Raw genomic sequence first — 24,488 nt, 5'->3', positions numbered from 1 at the left:
AAAGTGGGTTTTCTTTTTTCAATTTGCATGTGCCCATTTTAAATTTTCAGGTCACCTTTGCAAAAATTAAACTGTTGGTTCTCACCTGGGAGGAGGGGGATAAACTCATACAGGAGCTCCATGCATTTATGGCGACACTCAGTCTGAGGGCGGCCACATTGCTCCAAGAGCCATGAAACCACATCTGAGAGGCACAGCTTCTCATCGGGCGGAAAGCCTCTGAAAAAGAGCAAGAAAGAAAGAACACTATTTAAACTGTTTGAAATGTGCTAATTTTTATCCTTAATTATTCCATCGTTCTTTTATGTTTTCATATGGAGACGAATGGCAATGTTAGGTCACAGCGTGATATACTGCAAAATTGACATCATTGGACGTATAAATTGAATGCACATTTAATAAAAGCAAAGAAGTAGAAAGGATTTTCATTTTCACCATGGTACCAACCTTGGGATGCGTCTCTTTGCATTGTGGTGATTGAGACTGGGAGCCTTGTGTTTGATTATTCTTTTTAAATGGTCAATGGCACTGCCACACTGCTGTAATGTACCTGAGTATGAGGGAGTTGCAAGAAAAGCATCACAAATCCTAAAAAAAATACCCTTCAACATATTTGGCCAAATATAAAAACACACAATACAAACTTTTTTGCATATTTTCTTGAAATATAATTCCTATAAATCAGTTTGTGCAAATTCTGGCATAAATAAATAAACAAATGTTACAAAGTAGAACACATTAAGGAGTGATTGTCTTACATAATCTGTCTTTAATGAGAGAGGGAGAGATTGATAATGACATGAAAATCTGAGTGCACAGTCTACAATGCTGATGTGACAATTACCCATAGATCGTTCATCTGAGTGTGCAAGAGCCAGACTTTCGACAAATATGACGAGAACCTCGAAGACAAACTGTTCCACCAATGAATTCTCCTCCCTGGAGAGAGACACAGATGACTGATTTCAGCACAGCATAATATCCCTAAATTCAAAGGACCCAGTTAACGGCCATGGTCACAATTTAGAGGGAAAAATGCGAGTAGACAGACAGAATTCCTTTCCACCTGAATTGTCTGTAGATGCTATTGAATGCTAAGGCAGCACCAAGTCTTTTGAAGCCATTGGGGTGGAGAGCCAAGCTGTAGATACGCTTAAACAAAGACTTCATGTTGGTGGGACTCCTCTCCTGCTGCTTGGGGGTGGTTTGCTTGATAGACCATTTGACAAACTCTTCAATGCAGCGGCCACAGAAGTCTCTGAGAGTGCTGTCCATTGGGTCGACCACGCCGTCCTGAAGAGAGCAAACCGTGTGAGGCTTAAACTATTACAGAGAAACAGCTCCTGTGTGACCAATGATGGAAAGGGAATAAAGGGAAAAGACTCAAAAACTGTGTTTAACCTAGAACTGTAGTATTCAAACGCTTACCAGGATGGCCTCAAGAACAGCAACTGTGTCCTGGCTCTCAAACTTCTTGTTATTTGTGAACCAGTGAATGAGCTGCATAACCAGTGGTTCAAACAGCTGTCTGGTTACCTAGAAAAGAAATCCAAAGGATAGAGAATAAAAACGAGTTTTTAATCTGGATTTAAAAACCAGCACTGATGTAGATTGCTTAACGTGAAGAGGAAGATCATTGCAAAGCTTCAGGGCCACAATAGAGAACGCTCGGTCTCATCTAAGTTTCAGCCGTGATTTAGGGACTGCTCAGCTGACTGGAGTGAGCGAGGGGGGGACATAGGGCTTCAGCAGATCAGACAATTATACAGGTGCCACACCATTTAAGGATTTAAAAACCAGTAAAAGGATTTTAAAATAGGAAGCCAGTGTAAGGAGGCCAGAACCGGAGTAATATGCTCAAATTTTCTTTTACCATTTAAAAACATGCCGCAGCATTCTGCACCAGTTGCAGTGCCCTGCCAACCCCTATTAAAAGGGAGTTGCAGTAATCCAAGCGTGAGGTTATAAAAGCATGGATGACAGTTTCCAAGTTATGTCTGGAAAGACTTAACCTTTGACAGACGTCTGAGGTAATAGAATCAAGATTTCACCACCCCATTTATGTGGCCATCAAAACTAACAGCAGTGTCGATTGTTACCCCAAGACTAGTAACCAAGCTCTTCAGGTGAGGGGTACCAGAGGAAAAATTGCTTCTGTTTTACGTTCATTAAAATTTTTAAAAAATTTATAGCCATCCATGACTTAACAAACGCTAACACAATCAAGCAGGAGTCCAATCGAGGAGCTATCAGAGTGATTGAAAGGTAGATAAAGCTGGCAATCGTCAGCATATAGATGAAATGAAATACCTGATCAACATCGCAAGCCAGACGTAGTAGGACAGGAAACAGTCGTTTGTGTAGCTTGTACATAGGTGGCATGGTATTCTCTCCTTCAGCCATCTGGGCACTCTTCCCAACCATGTAGACCACCATGCTGTGGAGCAGCTCACAAGCTGCTACCTACATCAAAGACAGAGAGTAATTCTGAGCAAAGTGGATGTTGATAAGTGTGACTCACAGAATTTTCTTTTTTTAAACTCCAAGTGATGGTAAATGGACTGGTAGCATAGTGCTTTTCTACTCTGAGCCCTCAAAGCGTTTTATACAACTAATTCATTCACCCAATCACACCCATTCACACAAGCATGTTGTTAAGTGCTTACTATCTAACATTCATACACATTCACACTCCGATGGATGTATCAGAGAGCAACATGGGTGTAGTATCTTGCCATGTTCAAAAATGACTGTTAGAGGACTTACTTTAGTTTGTCTGTCACTTGTGGAAAGAGCCAGCTCACTGATCCGAGGCAAAAATGGGTCGAGGAAGATGACCGGCTTCATGTCCTTGAATGGCACTGCAAAGCTGAGTCTTTTCTCAGTATCCCAAGACACAAATTTCTTCATCATTTCTTCTGAGGAGACCACTAAATGCCAGATCAGAAGCTTATGGTAACAGAAATACATCACAATAACAAATCGATGTAAAATAGAGTAGAATATTTAAAAAAAAACTAAAAAGGGTTGGTTTTAGAAATTCTTACCAGTTACAAGGTTTCTATTTAACTTTCCTCCCAGGTGACCGAGTAGCTTCACCACCCTCAGCCTCACCTTGACAAGAGGAGTATCTTCCTACAAACAAAAGTTAATATTAGGTTTTTGGACTCGTTGCTAAATAAAAAGTAGTTCAATGTTATTGATCATGACTGTTGTGTTTTGCATTTGTACAAAAAATGGAAACACACAATAACACTGAATTGTGCATTAATCTGGCTGTGTAGTGACTACAACTGAATGGTGGTTGACACATAAATAAAAACAGAAACGTCTTAATTAGGAGTTTTTGTTATAACAATGAGACTTCTCCTTTATTATGAGTATTGCATGAGCAAGTTGCTTCTAATCAATTACCATAGAAAGCTGGTCGGATTTCTTCAGAAGCCTGCTCATCACCCTGCTGTATCCTCTGTCACTTTTTGAAGACAAAGACGATATCACCTCCCAGTTGCTCTCATCTTTGTCTAAAGTAAACAACAACAGATTTACACTTTTTGTTTATGATATGTCCAACTGACCAGCTGTGATTTAGCTCAGCTATCATCCTTCTTACTGTCAGTAGAGGAGGTTTTCAGGTATCCGTCCAGAAGAGGAAGGACACTGGTGTAGCAGGGCTGCATCGTCCTCAGAGGAATGTGTGAGGACCAGTCCTCAAGAGCATCTAAGGCTGCGTTGGCCAAAGGAATGTGGCTCAGGCCTAATTTCAGAGCAGTCTAGACCCATTTACAAGTACACACAGCCACATATACAAGTCTTCAGAATCAGGTAGCACATATGGCAAAAATTACAATTAATGAAAAGAAAAATTAAACCAGAGCTTTCCCACTTTGGTTGTTTATCCTCTTAGCCCTATCAGGGAAATATAGAAAACTTACTGACATCATTAAACAAGGTGCAAAGGCAAACTGGCTTTTATTAATTCATTTATTTTCATTTTCACTTTTCTTAATAAAAAAGCGGCTCTAAAAGCAGTCTAGAGCCGAAAAAAAGCCCAGCTATTCAATCATTTAGCCATTATTGTCAGCTAGCTAGGCTAACTGTTAAGCTTTTATTATTACATTTAATTCAAGCATAAATTCAATTGTTGACACTAATAACTACTATTTAATAAACATATTCAAAATATTTATCTAAAATGTTCTGATATTTTATAGTAAATAAACATTTTTAGCAACCAATTTACCTGATACATTTTAGCTAACGCTTGCCTGACAGCTAGCTTGCTAACTACTTTGCTTGAAGTTGCACTTACTTGGGCACCTGCTGTTAAATGTCACTGGGTTGAGATTTACACTCAACTGGTTATTTGTTTATTTTGTAATTAAGCTAGTTCTGAATATTCCTACAGCCTCTCAACTATCACGGCAGCTGAACATTAGTGTACATTAGCGTTTTTGCACAGAAATATATCATTAGAAATATATCATGGAGCAAAAAAAAAAAGAATCCCACCTCAAGAGCAGGACAATAGGCCTTGATGTCCAGAGCTACAATGTTGTGGTGCAATGAGAGGACAAAAGTCAAGCAGGATGCCAGGAGCTCATCTTTGTACTGCTTCATTCTGACACACACCTAGCCAGAAAAAATGTCACATAAATACATAAAAACATACACTTTAAATTCCACAGTGCAGCTCTATTTCACTTTATAGTAGCAGAAAGCATGTTTACAACATTCCAGCAAAAGCGCTGTAATGAGAAGCTACCTCTTTTCCAAACTTGGAGAAGAGTGCAAAACAAGCAGTTTTCACCGAGTCACTCTGGGGGGATGTCGAGTTTCTCAGTCCAACTCCCTGTTCAAAGGCAGATATGTATTATATTTATTATGTATTTAATGGAAACACGATGAACAAGCCTCACTGGCTACATAGAATCTTAATGATAAACAAATTTGATATTCTTGTTTCATGAGCAGCTGGCAAAATTCATTTTTCAAATATCCCAAAAATAAAAAACCTACCTGGTAGTACTTTATTCTCTTGGCAATTTTCATGGTGACAGAAAGCAGCTTGTAAAAGCCACTGACAAGAGGATTTCTTATGGAGTGGAGGATGAGCTCATGACTTAGGGGATACATCCAAGAGTGAAAATACTCCATGTGTTTATTCAGCAACAACTCACTGTGGAAGCAGGGGAAAAAAGTTTTCACTCCAGTTGTGAAAAAAAATGTGGGTGGCTGTTTCTTATATTATAATGTGATGTAAACCAGTGTCCAAGGTGGAAGACAGTGGAAACTGGGGCATAAAAAATGCATAGATCAGCTGTACTTGGCCAAATTTACACTAGTGGGAAAAGCAAAGATAAAAAGAATCCCACACAGTTCCGCTCCCATGTGGAAAATGTGGAAAGAAAGTTAAAATTCTGTCTCAGTTACCTGCAAAAGTCCACCAGATTGATAAAGGCGGTGAAGTCTTTGACCTTATTGGGGAGCAGGTGAGCAGTGGGGTCGGACGAGGGCAGGATGTGGGCTGCATCATCTGGAGCCTGGCCAACACAAAGATAAGTGGCAGGTGATGAAGGTCAACCAGCAGAAACGCTTTTGAAAAACTAAATGTGCTCTGTTTAAACTGATGCTAATAAAAATACCCTGTGCATTTGCCAACTCCCATGTATGGGTCAATGAAGAAAAATACATAAAAACGTAACATTAGCGTGAGACCCTACCTCCTCTCCTGTTGTTACTTTTTGCACTGACAAGTCCAGTTTTTCCACGATACGCAGAATCGACTTCACCAACTCGTCATACAGGAGACGGCTCAAAGACCCGAGAGCTGCATTCTGACTTTCAAACGCTCCATCCAAAAAACCTGAATCCTGCAGAGGACGCCACAAGTGAGGAAGTGAATGAAATGCGCTGCTTTCCAAATGGCTTTTCATTTATGACATTTTCCAGCCACAAAGCATTTTTTAACCATTGAGAGCACATAGAACACATGTCAGGATCAACTACACCTGAATATTAAAAACAGTGAACACATGAGGCCTTCAAAGGACGTCTGCATAATTTTAGCTACTGACTTTAAAGACTCCTTGCAGTTTAACAGCAGAACATAGACTTTTCTATAGATATGTAAATGCTGTTTCAAGATTACACAGCTAAATAATATGTAATGTGTAATATGCATTTTAACAGGCACATAAGAACATAAATGTACCTTCAACCGATCGCAGTCTAAAAGGTTTTTATACAGAGAAAGGTAGTCGTGACTAGCTGGAACTTTCCACTTCCCAGTGCGAACTTGGGAAGACTCAGAGGAACTGCTCGATGTGTCCTGCAAGATGATGGAGAAATGAACTTTATTAGAACATTAAGGAAATAATTCCAAACCAAAAAAGCCTTCAAGTTATTACAAACTGTACACATTTGCGTAAAAAGAAAAGATAGAAAACACAAGTCTGACCTCAGAAAGCGTGAGGGGTTTTGAGCAGACGCGGATCAAGCCTTGGTGAACTGAAAAAGAGGCAAAGATAAGTGTCCTGTCCTCCAGTGAAGCATTTAAACAGCCATGAATAAATAACAGAAGTTAATGAAGAGTTAAGGGTGTTTGAAGCAGGTCCAGTGTGCTCATGATCCACTCACCCACAGAGCTAATGAAACTCCATAGAACGGGTCCTTTAGAAGCGATGGCCACAAGCACCTTAAGGATGGACCTGGTGCAAGCAATCTGCATTCTCTCGCTGTACTGAGGGAAGCTGTCGATCTGCACCACAAGGAGGCGCTCTAGCAGTGGTGTATATACCTCTGGAATCTGGGGTCATTGAAACAAACAGGAGATTACAGTCCAATGTTGCTGTTATTTAACTTAACGTCAAAGTAAACTGCGACAGAATATATACCTTGTCCAGGTGAATAAGAACACTGGCTATCGAGTCCAGAAAGCTGGGCAGCTGGTAGAAGCTGTCATCCTCCCCATCGGACTCTGTCAGGTACATCTGCTTACAGCGCTGAATCAGCTCGGTGTACATCAAGTCTACGTCCTGGGGGCAAACCTTCTTGCATGGCTATAAAAGAACAAAGAAACAAAAAAGAAACACTCATTTCGAGCAACATTGTTTTGGACTCCATCAGAGTAGCTTTGCATGATTCACAGTTCAAAATAATCCATATCTATCTCACACTGGGCCTCGTTGCACACAAGTCCACTTTAAGCATACCCTACAACCGGGAACAGCTGACTATTTGAAAGCAATGTACAGATCTGTTTTAATTTACAACAATTGATTCATATGGACAGACTTTATCTACTTGTTACTCAAATGATTTGCAGGAGACAGACGTACAGCTGCAAAGAATCCATATCCTCGTATGGCAATCGACAGCTCTTTGTATGTCGAGTCCATGGTCTTAATGATGCTGCAGAACTTCTGCATGAAGAACTTCAGCTTGGTTTTATGTTCCTCGATATTGTCAGCCACCAACAATGCAACCTGACAAATAATCACAAAAAGCATCAAAATATTTAGACTTAACCTCAGCGTGCATGTGCAGAGACATGCCACTGATTTTATTTAGCGTGTATCCAAGGTTAGTCCGGCTATGCCTTTGCAGCTATGACTTGAAGTGTTTCACCTGTTTGAGGAAGGCCTCAAGTGCATAGTAACTCGTCTTCTTCATTTCACCATTGATGTGTCCACAGAGTTTGGACATGACTTCAAATAAAGGTTTGTAGTGGTCCATGAGGCAGCTGCTGAACTGGGAGGCATGTCTGGCGAGCAACCTGAGGCCGGCTGTTAAAGAAACAGATCAACGAAAGATTACTTTTTAAAAGTTTTATCATTAGTTTGCCAAGAAATCACAAGACTTACCAAACGTGACTGCATATCGAGTCATGTCCATCTGTATAAAAAAGATAAAGTTTATAGAAACATAACAAAAATTTTAAATATTGATGAAAATGCACTCTCTGAATTACCTGGGGACTGATTGACTTTAAGGTGTACTGAAAGATTTCCTTGGATGTTGCTGGGTCTGCAAATCAGGAACGATTACAAGTAATAAATAGTTCTTATGAATCTAAGCTGAAACAGGTGAGCACTGACCTTCTTCCATGGTTTTAGTGAAGTTGACCATTAGGGCAGTGATTCCTCTCAGACATCCAGCAACCACTAAAAGCTTGGGTTCCTTTGTTGAAGAGGTCATCTGCAAAAAACAAAGATGAAACCAGCTGGTGCTGTCATGCTCATCAGACAGTCTTTTTTGTTTTCTTTTAGCATTTAGTTAATCACAACTTTTCCATCATTCTTCTGTATGAATGCTCCGTACCTGATCTTTCAGTTCTCCTAGGTAAGCCCTGTAGAGTTTGTCTGAGCTGTTGACCATCTCACTGGGATGAACTTCTGCAAGAACTCCCAGCAACTCATAGACTTTTCCAAGGACTATAAAAAAGGTAACAAATAATAATCAAAAATGAATAAATTAATCGAAACCCTTTTCATCGTATTTTACTTTTTTACATCCTTTTTTTTTATTAAAGTGGCACTCGCCTGAATCTGGCAGTCTGCTCTTCTGACACAGCTCGCTGTAATATTTGTCAAATATTTTTGTGATTCTAAAGTTTGCAGCAACACTGGAAGCCTTTGTAGTTTGGAGAACCTAATGAGACACATTAACAAGGATGATCTTTAAGAAGAACAAAAGTAAAAGTCCAGTTTTAAATCTTTTAAATTCTAAAGTCCATTAAAGAACAAACATTGCAAGATCACAGGAATTTAAAAATCTGTTTTTAATGGATCTCTTCCTCAGGTCCGAGGGCAGTTCCTGGAGTCTAACTAGAAACCAACCTTAATAAGGAGCTCCAGCACTGGGGTCCTGCATTTGGCTCCTTTGTCCTTTGTGTACACGATGATGCATGTGTCCTTAAAAGGCACAGAATTACCAAAACATTTACACATATAAAAGCAAATCTGTACTAGTAACAGTGCTGATGTAGTTATACCTGTCCTCTCACCGGTCACAGCCCTGTCTTTACCATGTAACACACACAATAAAGACATGTAAAATAAATAAATAAATAATGGAGAAGAATACTTACTCTTATGTCAGTGGCGTAAGTCTTTTCCCAACCTTTGAGCTTTGGTGAGACTTTGTCCAAGAACTTCTCCAAAAAAACCAGGATATCAATCCGAGTGTCCCGCAGCTGGAAAACAGATATATCAGCCAACAGGAGAACTTAACACTTACTTACATAGTTGTTTACTATAGTTCGAGAAACCCACCTCATCCAAAGCCAGGGACTTCTTGAGGAAGGTAAGCAACCCATAGTCTTCCGAGAACAATAAAGATGTCTGCAGTGCTGGATGCCATAAAAAAAGATAAAAAGACGGAATAAGAAATCTTAGTACTTTTTTCATCTGTGCAATTTTAAATGTTCTGCTGCAGACCAACAGAGCAGGTACTGGGACAAACATGGTTGTTAAACTTTGGTAGGATGCTGACAGATGACCAGGGTTTAACATTGCGCTTGTTTTCTTGTAATATTAGTGATCTGTGTTGTGTACTGTTGGAACAAAAGAGTTAAAGCCCCCCTGAGGAATAAAGACCAATGGAGGGAATCTGTGGTTACATCGACATCCTGCAGACTTCTGATCTGTGCTGCAAAACTACTGATTTTTTGTGCTTTTATAACATTTAAAACCGTTATTACTATTATTTATTCAACAATAAACATTTGCATTTAAACTGTAATGCACCTTGAAACTTTCCTTATCATCAAAGAATCACGTGTGTTCTTCTTTGTTGTGTTTCGACTGAACGTTACCACCCACCAGTTTTGGCGGAAGAGCTTGCACCAAATTGATTGATTAAAAAAAGTTATCGATGTTACTAATGAATATTGTCTGCACGACGAACACATCAGTACCATCTAAGAAAAAAAACCAAAACCCTTATCTTTCAATAGATTTGACGATGATCTGCAACAGAAGCCCCAGAAAGATAAAATTGCCGTATTGTTAAGGGAGGTTGGTGACAGACAGTAAAGTGAGCGTTTACTGGAGTTTTTGTCTTACCGAGTTCATTCTCGGTTGCTGTTACCATGCACTCCTGTACCAGATCACCGATAATATCGTGAGATTTTAAAGCTGCCGCTCTAGTGTCTTCGTCCGAAAGTGATTCGTGAAGTTTCAGAAGCAGCCCTTGGATTCCTCCTGCAGCGCTGCTGTGGGAAGACATAGCTGGAGTGATGGCTTAAGCTAGCATTAGCATAATAGATGTGGATTTATCTGGTAAGCCCGCAAAGAGAGAACACGTGTTCTTCTAACTAGCTAAACACTGAACATTTCAGACTGTCAGCACACAGCCATTCAGTCCCAAATCCTTCGCATCAGGAAGAATCATAATAGCATGTAAGCTGCGTGTGTTTCAAAATAAAGGCCCCGAAAATAAAAATGGTACACAGGGTGACCGAGTGTATATTTAATGCCTATAAAGTGACAGAGGTAATATTACACTCTAAACAGACGTTACTATTTAGAGAAAAATTTCACTGTATCTTCATCTACTTGTGAAATTTTAATTTTGTAAGATTTGTTTTGAAGGTCTCTACCTGATCAAATAGTACAAATATTTGCATATTAGGAAAGCGACAAAAGTATAAATATATTCCTTTTTCTATTTTTATTTTCTATTTATATCTACCTTGGAATTACCGCATTTAATCGTTACTTAGGGTTTACTTTGAAGTGATTACCGGAAACGTACCGATATTATTGTGTCCGCTTTAACGCTACGTCATACGCGAAACACTGGCCTCTAGTGGTCACAATATGCTCTACATAATTAACTAGTAAAGAATTTATCTTGAAATACTTTTTAAAAAACATTTTTTAATGCTGTTCTGTTTGCTTTGGACTAGACAGAAAACAGAGACATACATTTCAGGAAAATCAACTTCTATTCTAAACTTATTAACTTATATTCTTATATCCACAGACCTCAGTCAAACATTCGCATGACTGCTGCTGTTTGACTGAGGAAGAATAAAATAGTCGTGGTAAGCCAAGCACATGACTACTTTAAGATGACAAAGCAACAAGGTGATACATACCAGTTTTTAAATTGTGTTGATAGGCCACGTAGGCGTGTTTTTTCCTCAATAGTTTTGTAGGTTTACTGTCTAAGGACAGCGCTAGCAAGCACTCTCTGCTTTTTTGGGGTGGCACAAATAATTTGTGTGGCATGTTATTGATTGCAGAACAGATCAGTTGTGTTAATACAGTAAGTCAAAATGTAAAACTTGACTGTAAATTCAGACACGTGAGGTTGTGCTGAAAAGAATGATACCAAGCAAGGAAAAGTAAATCGTTTTTAAAGGTGAAATGTATGGTCAAATGAAATGAGGTCAAATCAAAAGTGGACAGACAACATCAAGAATGATACCTCTAAAGAAATCAGTTCTGACTTTACAGAGTTTATAATGTAAATAATTAGCATTGAAAATATCTCAAATTTCCATTAAAAACACTTACTCAGTAAATATGTGTACCAGAGAACAAATATTGATCATGATTATGTATTCTGGTAAATGTCATGTAAAAGTATTCAGCAGAAGTATCACAGGATTTAAATGGGATCCTCAATTTCACCACTAGAGGGCAGTGAATACCAATGATATTACACCCATCAGTAGTGTGTGTGTGTGTGTGTTGGCAAAACGCTCATAAAACAACTAGCTTAAGTGGCAACATTCCACATTTTTGAGACACGAGGGTGGGGTTTTTCTTTCTTTTTTTGAAACTGATGTTTGATATTGTTATGGGCCACAGAGGTCACACTGTGCCTGACTGTCTCAAAGGCTCTGTGGGTCTTGTGGTTTGTGATTGGCCCTAGGCAGGTGACCTGAGAAACTGATTTTTCAATCATCTACTGACGGGGAGCTTAAAACAAGTGAAACAGTAAGAAAAATGTTCTGTCCACTGCACAGCATCAGAATATCATTCAACCTCAGATCAGATTAGTTTCCTAAGAATTTTGCTACTGACCAGCTGAGCGACGGCATTAATACTGCACTCTGCATCCATCCATCCAGTATGACTGTCACTCAGTAACTGACTTACTGTTGACGCGTCAACACCTGCTTAGTTATATAGACCATAACCAGAGTGAAAAATGAACCACAGACAATGCGAGAGTGTTTCATAGTGAGGAGAACAGGAACCCACCCCGGTGACCCTGTTATTATCAAAGTGTCTGTGTCAGCCTGAAGGCTCACTGTAGACGTCTAACCTGGTCAGTCACATGTGCTCACATTACATTTGTGTCAAGAGATTAAAAAAGCTAAGAGCTTATTTTGTTCTTTATCTTTAGCACTCATTGATACAAGTGACAGGATGAAAGAGGGGTGTGTCGAGCCCTTCTTTATGGGCTGAGTATCAATAAGCATTATTTAAACAATCAATGCTGTCATTTGAAGCTTTTTATTCTTTAACACACATACAGTATTGACACTCAGGCCTGGGCTATTACTGTATTACTTTTATTGTATGTCATACCACGTAACACAGGAGACTTACATCCATACACATGCAGCCAAACACAGACTGATTTCACAGTATTGTGGCTCCTCTAAACCCCAACTGTTGTATTTTCCCTCCACAAATTCAGATTTATTGAATGTGGACCAACACACAAGTCCCCTTGTCCCCCTTGGGAGTGGACTTGAGGGTTGTTGTCCTGTTATTTATCATCTGAGACATCACCTGAGCCAAGGTGTGAAAAAAGGCAATGACTCTCAGGACCATTTGGTAGACCAGTCGGCATCCCACTGCAAGCACAAGTACATATAATTCATTCAGTCATATGTAAAATATAACTGCGAAGGATGTTTTCAGTGCTGATAAGCTTTTTTTCCCTCCTGTCCCGTTTTACTGTATACATCGGAAACGTACTCACATCCAAAGTAAGAACGTTTGATTAACAGATGAAAGTAATGTTTGGTTTGTGGAAAATAAAAGCAGGGTTTACTTTATATTGTCAGATAGCTGACTTGATGTGTAAAGATTTTCCAGGGATGTTCATCTAGAGATCTATGATTATTTGTCCTTGTAGGAAATCTTATGAGGGCAAAACAAGTATCCATGACGCAAATGACTCAGCACCTAAGAGCAGTTTGTAAAAGTCAAAATGTATCCACCAACAGCCCCATTTCTATTCAAAGTCATTAGATCTAAACAACTATCAAGTTCATGGGGACAATCGACCTTATGGGTAGGCTGTACTAACCCCCACCCCCCAAAAAACAAACAAAAGCAAACCAGTTATTACTTTTATATATAATTATTATCATCTGGGTACTGATTTTAAAAGTCACCAGGCATTAGTTTAGAGAGCTTGTCCGTGTCCTGCAAGCACAGTTCCCACTCATTCTTCTCCTTTAAAAGGACACAGAGTGGTGTGCCTTTCCCAAAGGAATGTCCCATGTCCAAAAAACGTCCTGATCCAAGAAAAACAAATTGCAAATGGGAAACTAGTGCAAACCGAATGCATCTGCCATACAGATTTGCTGTAGAAGTACATTTACATAACCAATCTAGGCGAAGTTAGTGAAATCTATGCTGTCTGCATGCATGCCTGTATATACACCATATACAGTAATCAGCAAAGGAGTCAATTAACCTATACACAGTGTTTACTTTATTTCTAGAACCAGTGACCTATGAATGGCATTTCAAAAATAGTTTTGTCAGAAAATGTCAAATCAATTGGAATAGATACCATTTTATTTCCAGAATAAAGGTTTAATCACTCCTGCTTTTCTGAGAGCTTAGCACCAGGCACCTTGTTACATGTTTTGTAACCGCAAAGTGATCATGATGTTAAAATCACCATACTGTTATTATAATGTCCAAACTATTTATCATTTAAAGTCATCACTGGTAAAAAGTTTTTTTTATACACTGTTTACCTTCAATTTAATACTTAACTTACTTCTTCCCAAGGCTTTCTGATAAAAATAGAAACAAAAATTCAGCGCAGCACCTGAGCCTGAGTCAGGTGAAGTCACTCATTAAATAGACCTCCCTGTCATATACGTGGACGGTATCACGGCGCCCCTAGCGGTGGCAGTTTTTATAAAACAAGAATAGAACATATGGCGTTTGAAGTTACGCCTTTATTTTGAAAGGAATGACCGGAAGGTTCAGCCTTCTAGTTTGGTGCGCTTTCCACTTTAAAACTCCAGACACCTGTTGTTAAGGGAGAGACCACAAAAATGCCAGTGAGGTCACACACACACTACACACACACACCCCAACCGAGCTCCAGTTTACATCACATGGAGAGAAGAGCTGACGGAACACGAAGGAGCTGAGGCGGACACCGGAGGGTTTGGGACACAGCTGTGAAGATAAGGACAGAGCGGTGTCTGTGGATTAATTTATGTGTTTTTAATGCTGCCCGTCGAACACTTTTTCGCTTCAGGATTTTTCGGGCTGCAATGTTTCAGGACCTAACGGCAGGTATGTGATTTTATTTGATAGATTAGAACTTTTTTTTGAGTTTGTACTGTAGAATATGTGTGCTGATAAATGCTTCAAGCTAACAAAATAGGATAGAGAAGTGAATAGAAAGTGCGGGTTAAGTCGCACTTCTTTTATTTAGATCCACGCGAACTTCGTGCTTATCTTTTTTTACTTTATTGTTGGATAACGAACTTTACGACACAAACACAAAGTGGTCTCTTTACCACTTCGGCGCTTGTTAAACACACGAAAGATGAATGAGTTTATGCTGAACTTCACTTTTCTGCTCAGCTAAACTCAAATGGTGGTCGCGGGATGGCTCGGAGAAGGCAGCAAAAGATGAGATTTTATGATCAGAGTGTTGCTAGTTTAGATTTATGGACGCCGAATTACCCACTCTGTCATAATGTTTCACTGACTTTAACGAGGAGTAAATCTGGCCTTTATTTGAGTTAGCAACAAGTCAAAAATCGCCCCGCTGTTTAAAATTAACTTGAAACATCATGCTGTTCTTGATCTGCGTGTAGACGTGATGGGGCCACTCTGACATGAGTAGCGGCTTAAATTTCAAATGTATAAAAGTACACACGATGATCACCCCCCTCCCCCCTTTTTAGATTCATAATACTATACACAGGGCTGCATATAACATTATAGCTACAGATTTGAACGTTAACATTTCATGAATGCTGTGTTGAATGTGGTTAATGCGCCAAACGTGCAGAAACGCTACACTAGTCAGTACATTGTAGTAGTAGCAGTAGTAATCTGTAGTTTGGTGGTCTCTGTCACATTATGTTCTGTGCTGTAAATGTTGTAAATTAAATAATTACTGCGTGAAAATGCAGATTATTTCGATGAATTCACATCACAGCAGTTTTCCACATTGTTCAAAGCACCACACTGCTTGTGAACTGTACATACTGACCATTTCATGCTCACTGCAGACTGTCACGATTGCCAGTGCCATAGAAAACGTGGGAAATCCACCTGTTGAGTATCAACAAATACCTGATATGATTTCTGAGTATGCTGATTATCAGTAAAAGATTTCTAGCAGTGGCAAAGCTGGATGAAAAATAGTCTTGTTGTACATGTTGCTGTCAAAAGTTTATGTCCTCCCTGATTTCACATGTGGTTGTATTGAAGTTGTGGAAAAGCTTTGTAATGTCATCTTATTGTAATTTCATGTTTCAGGATTAGACACCTTCTCTCTCTGTGGAGTGTTCTTCATCCCTGCTGGGGTGCTGTTTTTAGTTTGAGAACAGAGCTGATCTGAAGGACACCAGGCATCAGGCCCGAGGGCCACTGGACCATAAAGGCATGCTTGCTGCCATGCTGCGCCAAAGTTCTGGCGGAGGATCGGGCGGTGGTGGTGGCGGTGGAACCAAACTCTCTCTGGGTATTTCCCGACTCTCCAGCTCCAGCATGAGTTCAGCAGGACCTGCCAGAGCCTCCAAGAGCGGTTCGGTGAGCTCGGACAACCCAGATGTCCTCGCCTCCGACCCAAACTACATCATGCAGCTGGTCAGTGACGTGCGCAAGTTTGCTGACGTGCTTCTGCAACTCAAAGAGGTGTTCAACTCCAAAGGTATGTTAGAAACAAGAGAATGCAATCATCACGGCACATGTGCCACCACCTTTAAAAAAGGAAGGGGAAAATCTACAGCTGATTAAAAGGGACACAAACACTCTCCTGACTAAACAATAGATAATAACGAACAGTTCAGTTATTATTACCACATTAGTTACCATATTAGGTGTACACGCACCAGAAGGCTCACTTAATCTGGACTCTGTCTGCTGTTATGAAAGTGTCGTTGGGGGTAACTGTGAGTGGTTTGTTTCCACAACAGTGTACCTGCTGTGGATGTGGGCTTTTTCAATAAATTACACCAATGAGTACTTCCACGTATTAGCAATGACATAGCGTGTTTGCCTGTTTCTTAACTAAACACTGCACACCTCCTCTGCTTTTTTATTATTCTGTTTCAGTCATAAAAAAACCAAAACACTTGATTGGTCTTTAAACGCCGGGCTTCTCACGGCACAGAAGTGCTGAGTAGTGTTGGAACGGCGATTTATTGCTGAATGTAGCCACTCTTGTGCACATACTTTTGCTGTCACCGCAGAGGACACAGTCCGGACCCTATTTACCTGTTTTTGTCATGTCCCGGCCTTGACTGCACAGTCAGTGAACCTGCCTTATCTCACTTTCACTACTTATCTTTCCTGTAAAGTAGAAAATAATGTGTCTTAATTGGTCTCAGACAAAATACACAGTGAGAATTGAATAAAAAGTTGGCACCGCTCTGATCTGTTTTAAACGTGATACAAACCCCCCCCAAAACAACAGCAGCAGCATTCCAGCTGGGCTATACTGACAGTAAGGAATTTAGATGGAATACTAAACCAATTATTAATGCGTTTCCTTTAGACAATTACCAAAATACAGGGAAGTAAGGTCTGGACTGAGGTTTACGCCATTCCTGCTTTGGTACATTGTGCATTAGCTTTTGGATGAGACCCAGATTTGTTAATCCCCAGGTCTTAATAAGATGAGGTCAAGGTACATATGGTGGTGGGGCTGTCCCCTTTTCCCTCCATTAGCACTGCCATGACACTCAAGCTTTAGGAAAAAGGAATCCCAGTGTTTTTTTTTTTTTTTTTTTCAGCAAAGGTCAGCAAAGGTGCTTGACCCGGCTGGGCAGCTTGAGAGACTTTTCAGCGAGCCGTCAGCACGCCGCAGATCAAAGCAGTAAATCATCATGTGCGAGCGACTGACGTCTCCAGTTTTATGGGGGCAGGAAGAGACTTTATTTAGGAAATATACCTTGAAGCCTTTACCGCGTCACATTTTCTATGATTAACGACTTGGTCGAGTGTAATCAACAGACAGTTGTGTTTTCATTTAGTTTAATAGCAGATTTAATATATCAAAGTCAGTATATAGAGTGCTAGCACAGGTTCTCGCTGTGGATCACGGTTGCATAGCTGTCATTGTAGATATTTTTGCTTTTGGTTACTGGGATTAAGAAACCGGTTTGTAATCTCTGTTTGTCGCCTAATGCTAATTACAGTCGTTGCCTATGTAACTGCACATCATTTACAGGTCTAGTAAGCACAGGCTCCGTCATGCCAGTGTAGTCGTTGAGATCCCAACACGTGATTGCAAAGCTTGTGGGTATCCCCATTAAAAGGCTTATTTTGGCTAAGTACAGGAAAGGGCAGATTTGGGGAAAACGGGGCAGATTACGATGCAGAAAATGGATCTGCCCGCTACTGGGGGAAGTGGCAAAAAAGTCGATCTCGGCTTAAGCAAAAGGTAGAGTTAGAAGTAATGTTTAAAGGCTGATTGTTACATCGTGAACCCATGCAAGCACGGGGCAGGGTCTTACAGAGAGGCTACCAAACTTGGCAATATGTACTGATTCAGGAAATAAGTCTTTATCTTGATTGTATCAGGGTGGTTTTTGCTTGTCGTGTCATTGTTAAGGTTTAGGGCTTCAGGGCATTAAGGGAGTGTGCTAACAGATTGTTGGAAGTCGCTGACTTGTGCTCGGATTGGGTTTGATTTAACACCCCAAGGCCTCCTCCTCCCACCCCACCCCCAAAATTTATGGCCATATTGTTTCTGTGGTGCTTCACAATAGAGGCAACCTCTCATTACCCCCAGCGCTTGCTGAAACCCTCCTTTTTTTCTTTTTTTTTAACGACACAGAGTGACGAGCGACAGTCAGCTCAGAGCCCCTGTAGCCTGTAACACTGCCTGTATTCACAGTCACTGATGTGAGTCTGACACTCATTGTCCCAGGAGGCATCTCCAGACTATCATGCTTCTGCTAACTGGCAACTTTTTGCAGAAATGATTCTTTCCCAAGTCCAGAATAGCTGCTGACCGCAGGACTGATCCCACGGGGGCTCTTCTCAGCCTGTGTTTTATTTTTCTGGCAATGCACATCAACCTTAAATGGTGATTAGTACTTAGTGCCTCTTGAGTTGTGGGTCAGTGACGCATGTCTGAATTGTCTTTTGCTAAGAGAAATCTGTTTATCCTCCTGGATTGCCGTTGGGTCAATGTTGACAACATGTCATATTCACAGTGTGACAGATATTTTTGGGGGCGTGACTTTGTCCAGAGGTTGCTTGTGAAAGACTTGTTAGTAATTGGATGGAGGGGATTGTTATTTTGACATATTGTTTTGCAGATGAGCTGTGGAGTTTGCCCTCATGGCATTCGCGTACAGCTGTAAGTAGGGTCTTTCCATCATATGATTTGTCAAGCGACTATTTAGCCCCTAATGTGTCTTCTTACAACAAATAACAAACTCCAAGCAACAGACTGTCGCTTCTCATCGTTTATTTTAGAGGTGAAGGAGTGCCTGTCCTGATACGATAGGTGTGCCATCGCTGTTGTTGTGCTCTGAGTACCGAGGAGGATCGTGGCCAATTTCACGTGTCAGCTGCACAATAAGAAAAACTGCAACACTAAGCAATCCATTCAGTGTAGGTCATTCAGACATTTACTGGCCAGTTTTGTGTTTTCACTCAACCATAATAAAGCCGGTTAGTGTAATATTTAAGACTATAATATGGTTTGTTAATAGACTTATATTTTATGTTGTATGCGCAGAAGCTAAATAGCAACAAAAGCTTTAAAATGTTCAATTTAGCCTCATTCCTGCACATCGCAGGTGTTGCTGATAGAATGAGAGATGTGGACAGCTGCTGTCGGCTTAACTACTTTACAAATCCGCTGAATTTAAAGATGGTGGCAGACTAAACAAGCAGTCCGTCTGCATACAGACAGCTTTGATTTTAGCTTTTTCAATGTAGTTGTGCTGTTGCTGTGTAAAACCAGCAGGTTTTTTCAGGGAGGAGATGAATAAGAAAAACCAGGGAAAAGACCTGAGCACAATGAGTAAATCGTGTAATTCTGATACTTTTCTAGTTGTCTGGTCAGTCTTTGAACAGAACAGTTTTAACCAGATTAGCATGCTGTAACAAGGCATTAACAGCAGCTAATGTGGTGTTTCATAGATTCCCTGCATTGGTGTCAGGGCGTTTCCCTGTCGGTAAAATATCTGTTCCCTGTTTCTGCCTTAATTTGACACCCTGTATTTTTCTATGGACTGCTTTTGTGGACTGCTGATATATTGTGACTACTATAAACACGCAACTTCACATAGAAAATCTTAAACTCAGATCTGCATCCACAGCACTGCTTAGTTCATTGTGTGTGTCCTACACTCATGTTACATGTACCCTACATTGCTGTAGAACAAACCACACACACTTGTTTAGCGAATCTCTTGAATTACATGCTGACAAAGTGGGCCACAATGGGTTTTAAAGCCAAGTCTTTAATCATGCATTATAAATGAAGTGAGATTTCAGCGCAGCACGTGAATGCTGATGTGTCCAAAGCCCGTGGCCTCAGCAGCTCTGTGATTGTCAAATATTGCACAGTCCCCATCATTCTTTCTGGGAATGCCTGCGGTGTAGTACACGTACATAAAAATTGGGTTTTATTACAGCTTCGTCATCATTTGTCACGGTTATGATCTGTCAGGGGGAATGGATGACTCGTATGGCTGCCCTCTTTAATTCAGCCGTGGAGTCGTAGGTGTCCTCTGTTAATCAGTGTGGGTTTTCGGAGGTTTAGATTGTGTTGTTCTGGATTTTAATGATTAACAGGTGGCTTCTAAAAATGACCTGCAGGTGTTGAGTAATGTGTAACGGCATCCTGTAATACACCTTGAAAAATAAAAATTGGTTCAGCTGGTTCATTCATGGGTAATGTAAGTTTATCAAGTTGCATATTGGCGTTTTGGACTTTTTTTGAAAATTTTTTTGAAGTGAAAATATTTTCCCACATGTCATAACGTAAGTGCCCGTCTTTTTATTTTTGTGCCTTTTTTTTTGAAAGCCAGCCGAATATCCTACCATGCTGAAAAGGCTTTGTGGGAAAGTGATTCTGATCTGGGTCCTCAGAGAAAGCCCTAATGCTATTTTCGTAATTTGTATTCCAAATCACCCCTTGTGAAATACCAGCCTAAAATTAGCCCTTCTTGTGCTTTTCACTAACCGTTCCAGACTTTCTTAATGGCCGCAGCTATGCTGTGTTTAGACAGTCTCTCCCTCTGGGTCTGGGATCCACTGTAATGCGTGCAAGCTTCTTCTTGCCTCCAAAAAGTTCCTTTTATGGTTCTTTTACTGTGCCTGTATTTAAAGCTGCTGTAAATTATCCTGAGCACAAGATAATAAGACTCCCCAATATGTACTTACATTCAAGGTTTGGGATTCCTGGGATCTCGATTTAATCATGCTGGACACTTATCTTGTAAATTAAGCCTCCTAACTGGATTTATTACATTAGCTTAATTGTTCTGGTGGATCCTTGTTTAAAAGCACAGCTATTGTCTTGGTATTAGTTGATGGGCTAGAGTTGGATAGATTTTTGGATTGTTCTCCCTCCCTCCCTCCCTAGGATTAAAGTACAGAGTCTTGTGACATATGGCAGTTCAATTTATCCTCTCTGACTGGGGGAACAAAACATGTAATGATGCACCCTGTACAGAGCGCACTGAGCTGACTATCTATCTTTTGGCAACAACAATGTGTACACTGAAGCCAGGCTGTATACAGGTGGCAAAGCCATGCAGACTTGTTGACTTTGATAGTCCAACATGACTTGAAGATTTGTAAGTTGTTTTCAAGTTGGAACCCTAGGAAGCTCCAGAAAGATTTACACTTACAGGCACTATTGTTGTGGGAGCAGCTTTGTTCCAGGAGGCTGTCGATGTCTGCCACACACCGAGATAAAGCTCCAGGATTCCCACACTGGACACGAGAGGTTTAGATAGACTGTGGGAGCTGAAGAGGGAATGAATCAGCCCTTGGGTATTCTTTCATATATACAGTAGAAGGTTTTTACCCATATAAAAAAATGGATACTGAAGATGGCTTTTATAAATATGTTTTCTATGTGTGTGAAAAACAGGCATATAGCAGTGTCATGTTATTCTTATTAATATTACTCAGAATACCGATAATAGATTTATTAAAGGCCTCTTTGTCTGTGTAAGACTTTCTTTTGCCTCTTTTAATTAAACTTGAAGGCTGAAGATTTACTGAGACTATGCAACCCCATTATTTATCCTCTGCAATAGATTTATAACTTGTAGCATTTATTTGACATCAAGACTCTATGGTGCAAATTATTCATCCATTAAACGTGGATATCCAAATTAATGCTGACGGTGCATAATGGTGCTTATCCAGTTCAGGGTTGCAGGGGGCTGGAGCCTATCTCAGGTGGGGTACACCTTGGACAGGTTGCTGGTCTGTCGCAGGGCTAACCCTAACCTTGGTGCATGCTTGCATGTGACTGGACCAACCCCACGCTGTTTACAGCTCATAGCTCTGTTGTTACCTGCCAACAAAGCTGATGGGAGTGCATTCATTGAATTATAAGCACAACAATTAAACCATTACCTTCCCAGTCATTTGATAGAACAGAAATAGGTCATGACTAACATAACAGAAAACTCCTTGGTTTATAACTTTGAAAGCTTTTACAGAAGGGTGGCAGATTAGCACTGGCTCTAGAGACCAGAATGCCTTCGCTCCTGTGCACGTTCTGAGTCTGCTCACGCTGTTAATTGCAAGAAACAAAACAGTGCATTGTGCTCAGTTAAAATGCTTGGTATGGTTTCCCCAGATTCCTTTTTTATATTCGGTGTAGTTCAAGTTGGAGCTATACAAAGCAATGAATGTCCCTGAAGTCGACCCTTTGCAGTGTGCTAAGTTCACAAAACGTGGAATTCTTGAATGTTTTTTATTGACTGAAATGTACTGTTTCAGTCAATTAAATGCCTTGACAGTTATGAAAGTAACTGTGTTTTGAGGGTCTTTTTAAAGCTTTTTAGCCCACAAAGCCCATTCTCCCAGGATTAGAATGCTAGTAAAGCTAAACAGTGTGCTCTTGTTCTCAGTGCAGTGTTTGCCCCCAACCTCAGCCTCCTCACCACCCAATTCTGCCCCTTGACAGGTGTACTAAAGGGGCCCATCTGTGCACTTGTTGGACAGCTCTCCCAACTCTGTCCTGCAGCTTTTCCTTTGCCCGTACTCTCTTCAGTCTAATGCCTGGCCTGTTTGGCTGCAAACTAGAGGTTGCACTGTGGGGGTATTTGAAGTTTCTCTTTTTTAAAAAAAAAAAAAAAAGCATAGTTGGAATGCCAGCCTTCAGGGCTTTGCGTCCACAGTGGGCGACAGCGGCAGGGTGGTGATCTGGGGGGATATCTAGAGAGAAAGGTCGCCTGTCTTTCGTCTGTGACAGACGGCTCCAAATAGAAATGAAAGAGGATGAAAACAAATTCTTCACTCTACTGGGCATCTCATTTCTATTCAAAGGATTAAAGAGGGAAATATCTGACGGGTAAATGTGTCATAAGAGAAACACATCTTGGGATTTTTCACCTGTCTTAACATGTTATTGGGTTTTTGTAATTGTTATTAATATATGGTTATAGCTTGTTCTTCTCTGTTAACATGATGGCACGTTTTCTTAGTTATTTTGTTAACTGCTAACAAGCTTGAAAAAGGCAATTCCCAGCAGAGTGGGAACAAAAAAAGCCCCCTACCTGGGTAGAAGGTGCTGCGTGTCTAGCCTAAGGGTATTTTTTTTCTTCTCTTGAATGACAGCTCTTTGTGCATGCAGCCATGGGAAAATGGCTTCAAAGGTAAGGCAACAGGGATGGTTTGGCATGAGCATAGAAATGTAGGCAATGTTCCCCTGCCTTTTTTAACCAGCTGAGTGTAATCTGCTAATCCACAGAGCAGGCTGCCGGTGGTCTGTCGACAGAGGTGGAACACGGCCGCTGACCACAGGAAGTTTGATGGGGAGGGGGGATATCGAGGGGATCTATAGGCCACCCATTGCAGTGACCTGGCAGAGTGTTAAAGGTTAAGTGGACCTATTTCGCAGATTGCCTTATAGTCGCGCAAATAGTTTGAAATGGCGGTGAGGTCGTTTTTGCCTGTAAGTGAGAGAGGTGGTAGAAAGTGGCATTTCACTCTTGCCAATTAAATACGACTCCTTTACAATAAAAAGGTTATTGAGTCAGACAGTGATTGATTATTAGACCTAAGGGTCAAACTATGCTTAGCAAATCTTACCGTAGCTTGTGATGAATGCTCAAGTTACTGCCACTCCAAAGTGCCAGCTGGTTATTTAGGGGGTGAGTCAAAGGAATGTCCTGCTGCGGTCTAATTCAATGGGACACATGGAGAGGTTTTGATTGACATTAGTCATGGGTTGCCTGTCCAACATATTATTTAGCCCCCTCTGTCTTGAGCTGCTTCCATCTGATCGGAGCGGCGCAGACCCGGTCGTGACACGTTTAGCGATTTCACACTCGTTTTGTGGCAATGCGCAGCCTCTGTCCTCTCAAATGTTTTGAAGCATAAATAATACATTGCTCCCATGATTTGCAATGCATGAATGAGCATAGCTAGGGTCGCAGCAAAAGGAATGTTGCCAAGTCATATTGTGTCAGACCCAAGTGGAAGTTTTGTGCCTCAAAGAGTCGAATCATTGAAGACCCAAAAAGTGAAAGCTGGCATGTGGTCCACATCAAGCAAAGACATTGGGGTTGCAACAAAAGCGGCTAGTTTTATTATATGGTTGTTCTTTTATTCTGGGTAACGTGAAGTAGGTTTATTTTTTTTATTTAGTCTAAGTTTAATATGTTTTTTTGTCTTTTGTGTGTTTGTTTTAAATCCTTTTTTGTTCTGAGAACCAAACAGACACAACTCGGGCAAATAATTCCTGTGCACATCACTGCTTCACTGATGTGCCACATGTTTTTCCTGCATACTGCGTAGCCTAAACCAACCACAAATCTTATCAAATGGAAGTATGCATCCTAAACTTAATGTTAAATCTTGAAGTCCATCACGTGAAGGTGT

The 24,488-nt window shown here is 40.5% G+C and overlaps 2 protein-coding genes across 2 annotated transcripts in view; one reads left to right on the top strand and one right to left on the bottom strand.

Moving 5' to 3' along the window:
- Positions 1–10,400, bottom strand: part of prkdc (protein kinase, DNA-activated, catalytic subunit) — a 32,331-nt gene extending 21,931 nt beyond the window's left edge. The window contains exons 1-30 of the mRNA XM_085172885.1: positions 10,068–10,400; positions 9,276–9,352; positions 9,092–9,196; positions 8,841–8,915; positions 8,544–8,652; positions 8,323–8,435; positions 8,100–8,199; positions 7,973–8,028; positions 7,866–7,896; positions 7,630–7,787; positions 7,341–7,487; positions 6,897–7,061; positions 6,640–6,808; positions 6,461–6,510; positions 6,215–6,331; positions 5,724–5,873; positions 5,434–5,543; positions 5,020–5,179; positions 4,766–4,852; positions 4,513–4,632; positions 3,614–3,773; positions 3,415–3,524; positions 3,048–3,135; positions 2,767–2,930; positions 2,311–2,463; positions 1,429–1,536; positions 1,067–1,293; positions 845–939; positions 448–550; positions 86–219 (exon numbers count right to left, since the gene is read on the bottom strand). Coding sequence (XP_085029011.1) covers positions 86–219; positions 448–550; positions 845–939; positions 1,067–1,293; positions 1,429–1,536; positions 2,311–2,463; positions 2,767–2,930; positions 3,048–3,135; positions 3,415–3,524; positions 3,614–3,773; positions 4,513–4,632; positions 4,766–4,852; positions 5,020–5,179; positions 5,434–5,543; positions 5,724–5,873; positions 6,215–6,331; positions 6,461–6,510; positions 6,640–6,808; positions 6,897–7,061; positions 7,341–7,487; positions 7,630–7,787; positions 7,866–7,896; positions 7,973–8,028; positions 8,100–8,199; positions 8,323–8,435; positions 8,544–8,652; positions 8,841–8,915; positions 9,092–9,196; positions 9,276–9,352; positions 10,068–10,230 — 3,604 coding nt within the window. The 5' untranslated portion in view covers positions 10,231–10,400. The remainder of the gene's footprint in view (positions 1–85; positions 220–447; positions 551–844; positions 940–1,066; positions 1,294–1,428; positions 1,537–2,310; positions 2,464–2,766; positions 2,931–3,047; positions 3,136–3,414; positions 3,525–3,613; positions 3,774–4,512; positions 4,633–4,765; positions 4,853–5,019; positions 5,180–5,433; positions 5,544–5,723; positions 5,874–6,214; positions 6,332–6,460; positions 6,511–6,639; positions 6,809–6,896; positions 7,062–7,340; positions 7,488–7,629; positions 7,788–7,865; positions 7,897–7,972; positions 8,029–8,099; positions 8,200–8,322; positions 8,436–8,543; positions 8,653–8,840; positions 8,916–9,091; positions 9,197–9,275; positions 9,353–10,067) is intronic.
- A 3,833-nt stretch (positions 10,401–14,233) lies between these two features.
- The window catches only part of arhgap29a (Rho GTPase activating protein 29a), a 30,959-nt gene continuing 20,704 nt past the window's right edge, over positions 14,234–24,488 (top strand). The window contains exons 1-2 of the mRNA XM_085172451.1: positions 14,234–14,513; positions 15,714–16,107. Coding sequence (XP_085028577.1) covers positions 15,840–16,107 — 268 coding nt within the window. The 5' untranslated portion in view covers positions 14,234–14,513; positions 15,714–15,839. The remainder of the gene's footprint in view (positions 14,514–15,713; positions 16,108–24,488) is intronic.

The sequence above is a fragment of the Neolamprologus multifasciatus genome, chromosome 9 (genome assembly GCF_963576455.1).
Source record: "Neolamprologus multifasciatus chromosome 9, fNeoMul1.2, whole genome shotgun sequence".
Lineage (NCBI taxonomy): Eukaryota > Metazoa > Chordata > Actinopteri > Cichliformes > Cichlidae > Neolamprologus > Neolamprologus multifasciatus.
The sequence above is the reverse complement of the archived record's forward strand: the minus strand, read 5'-3'. Positions and strand labels throughout refer to the sequence as shown.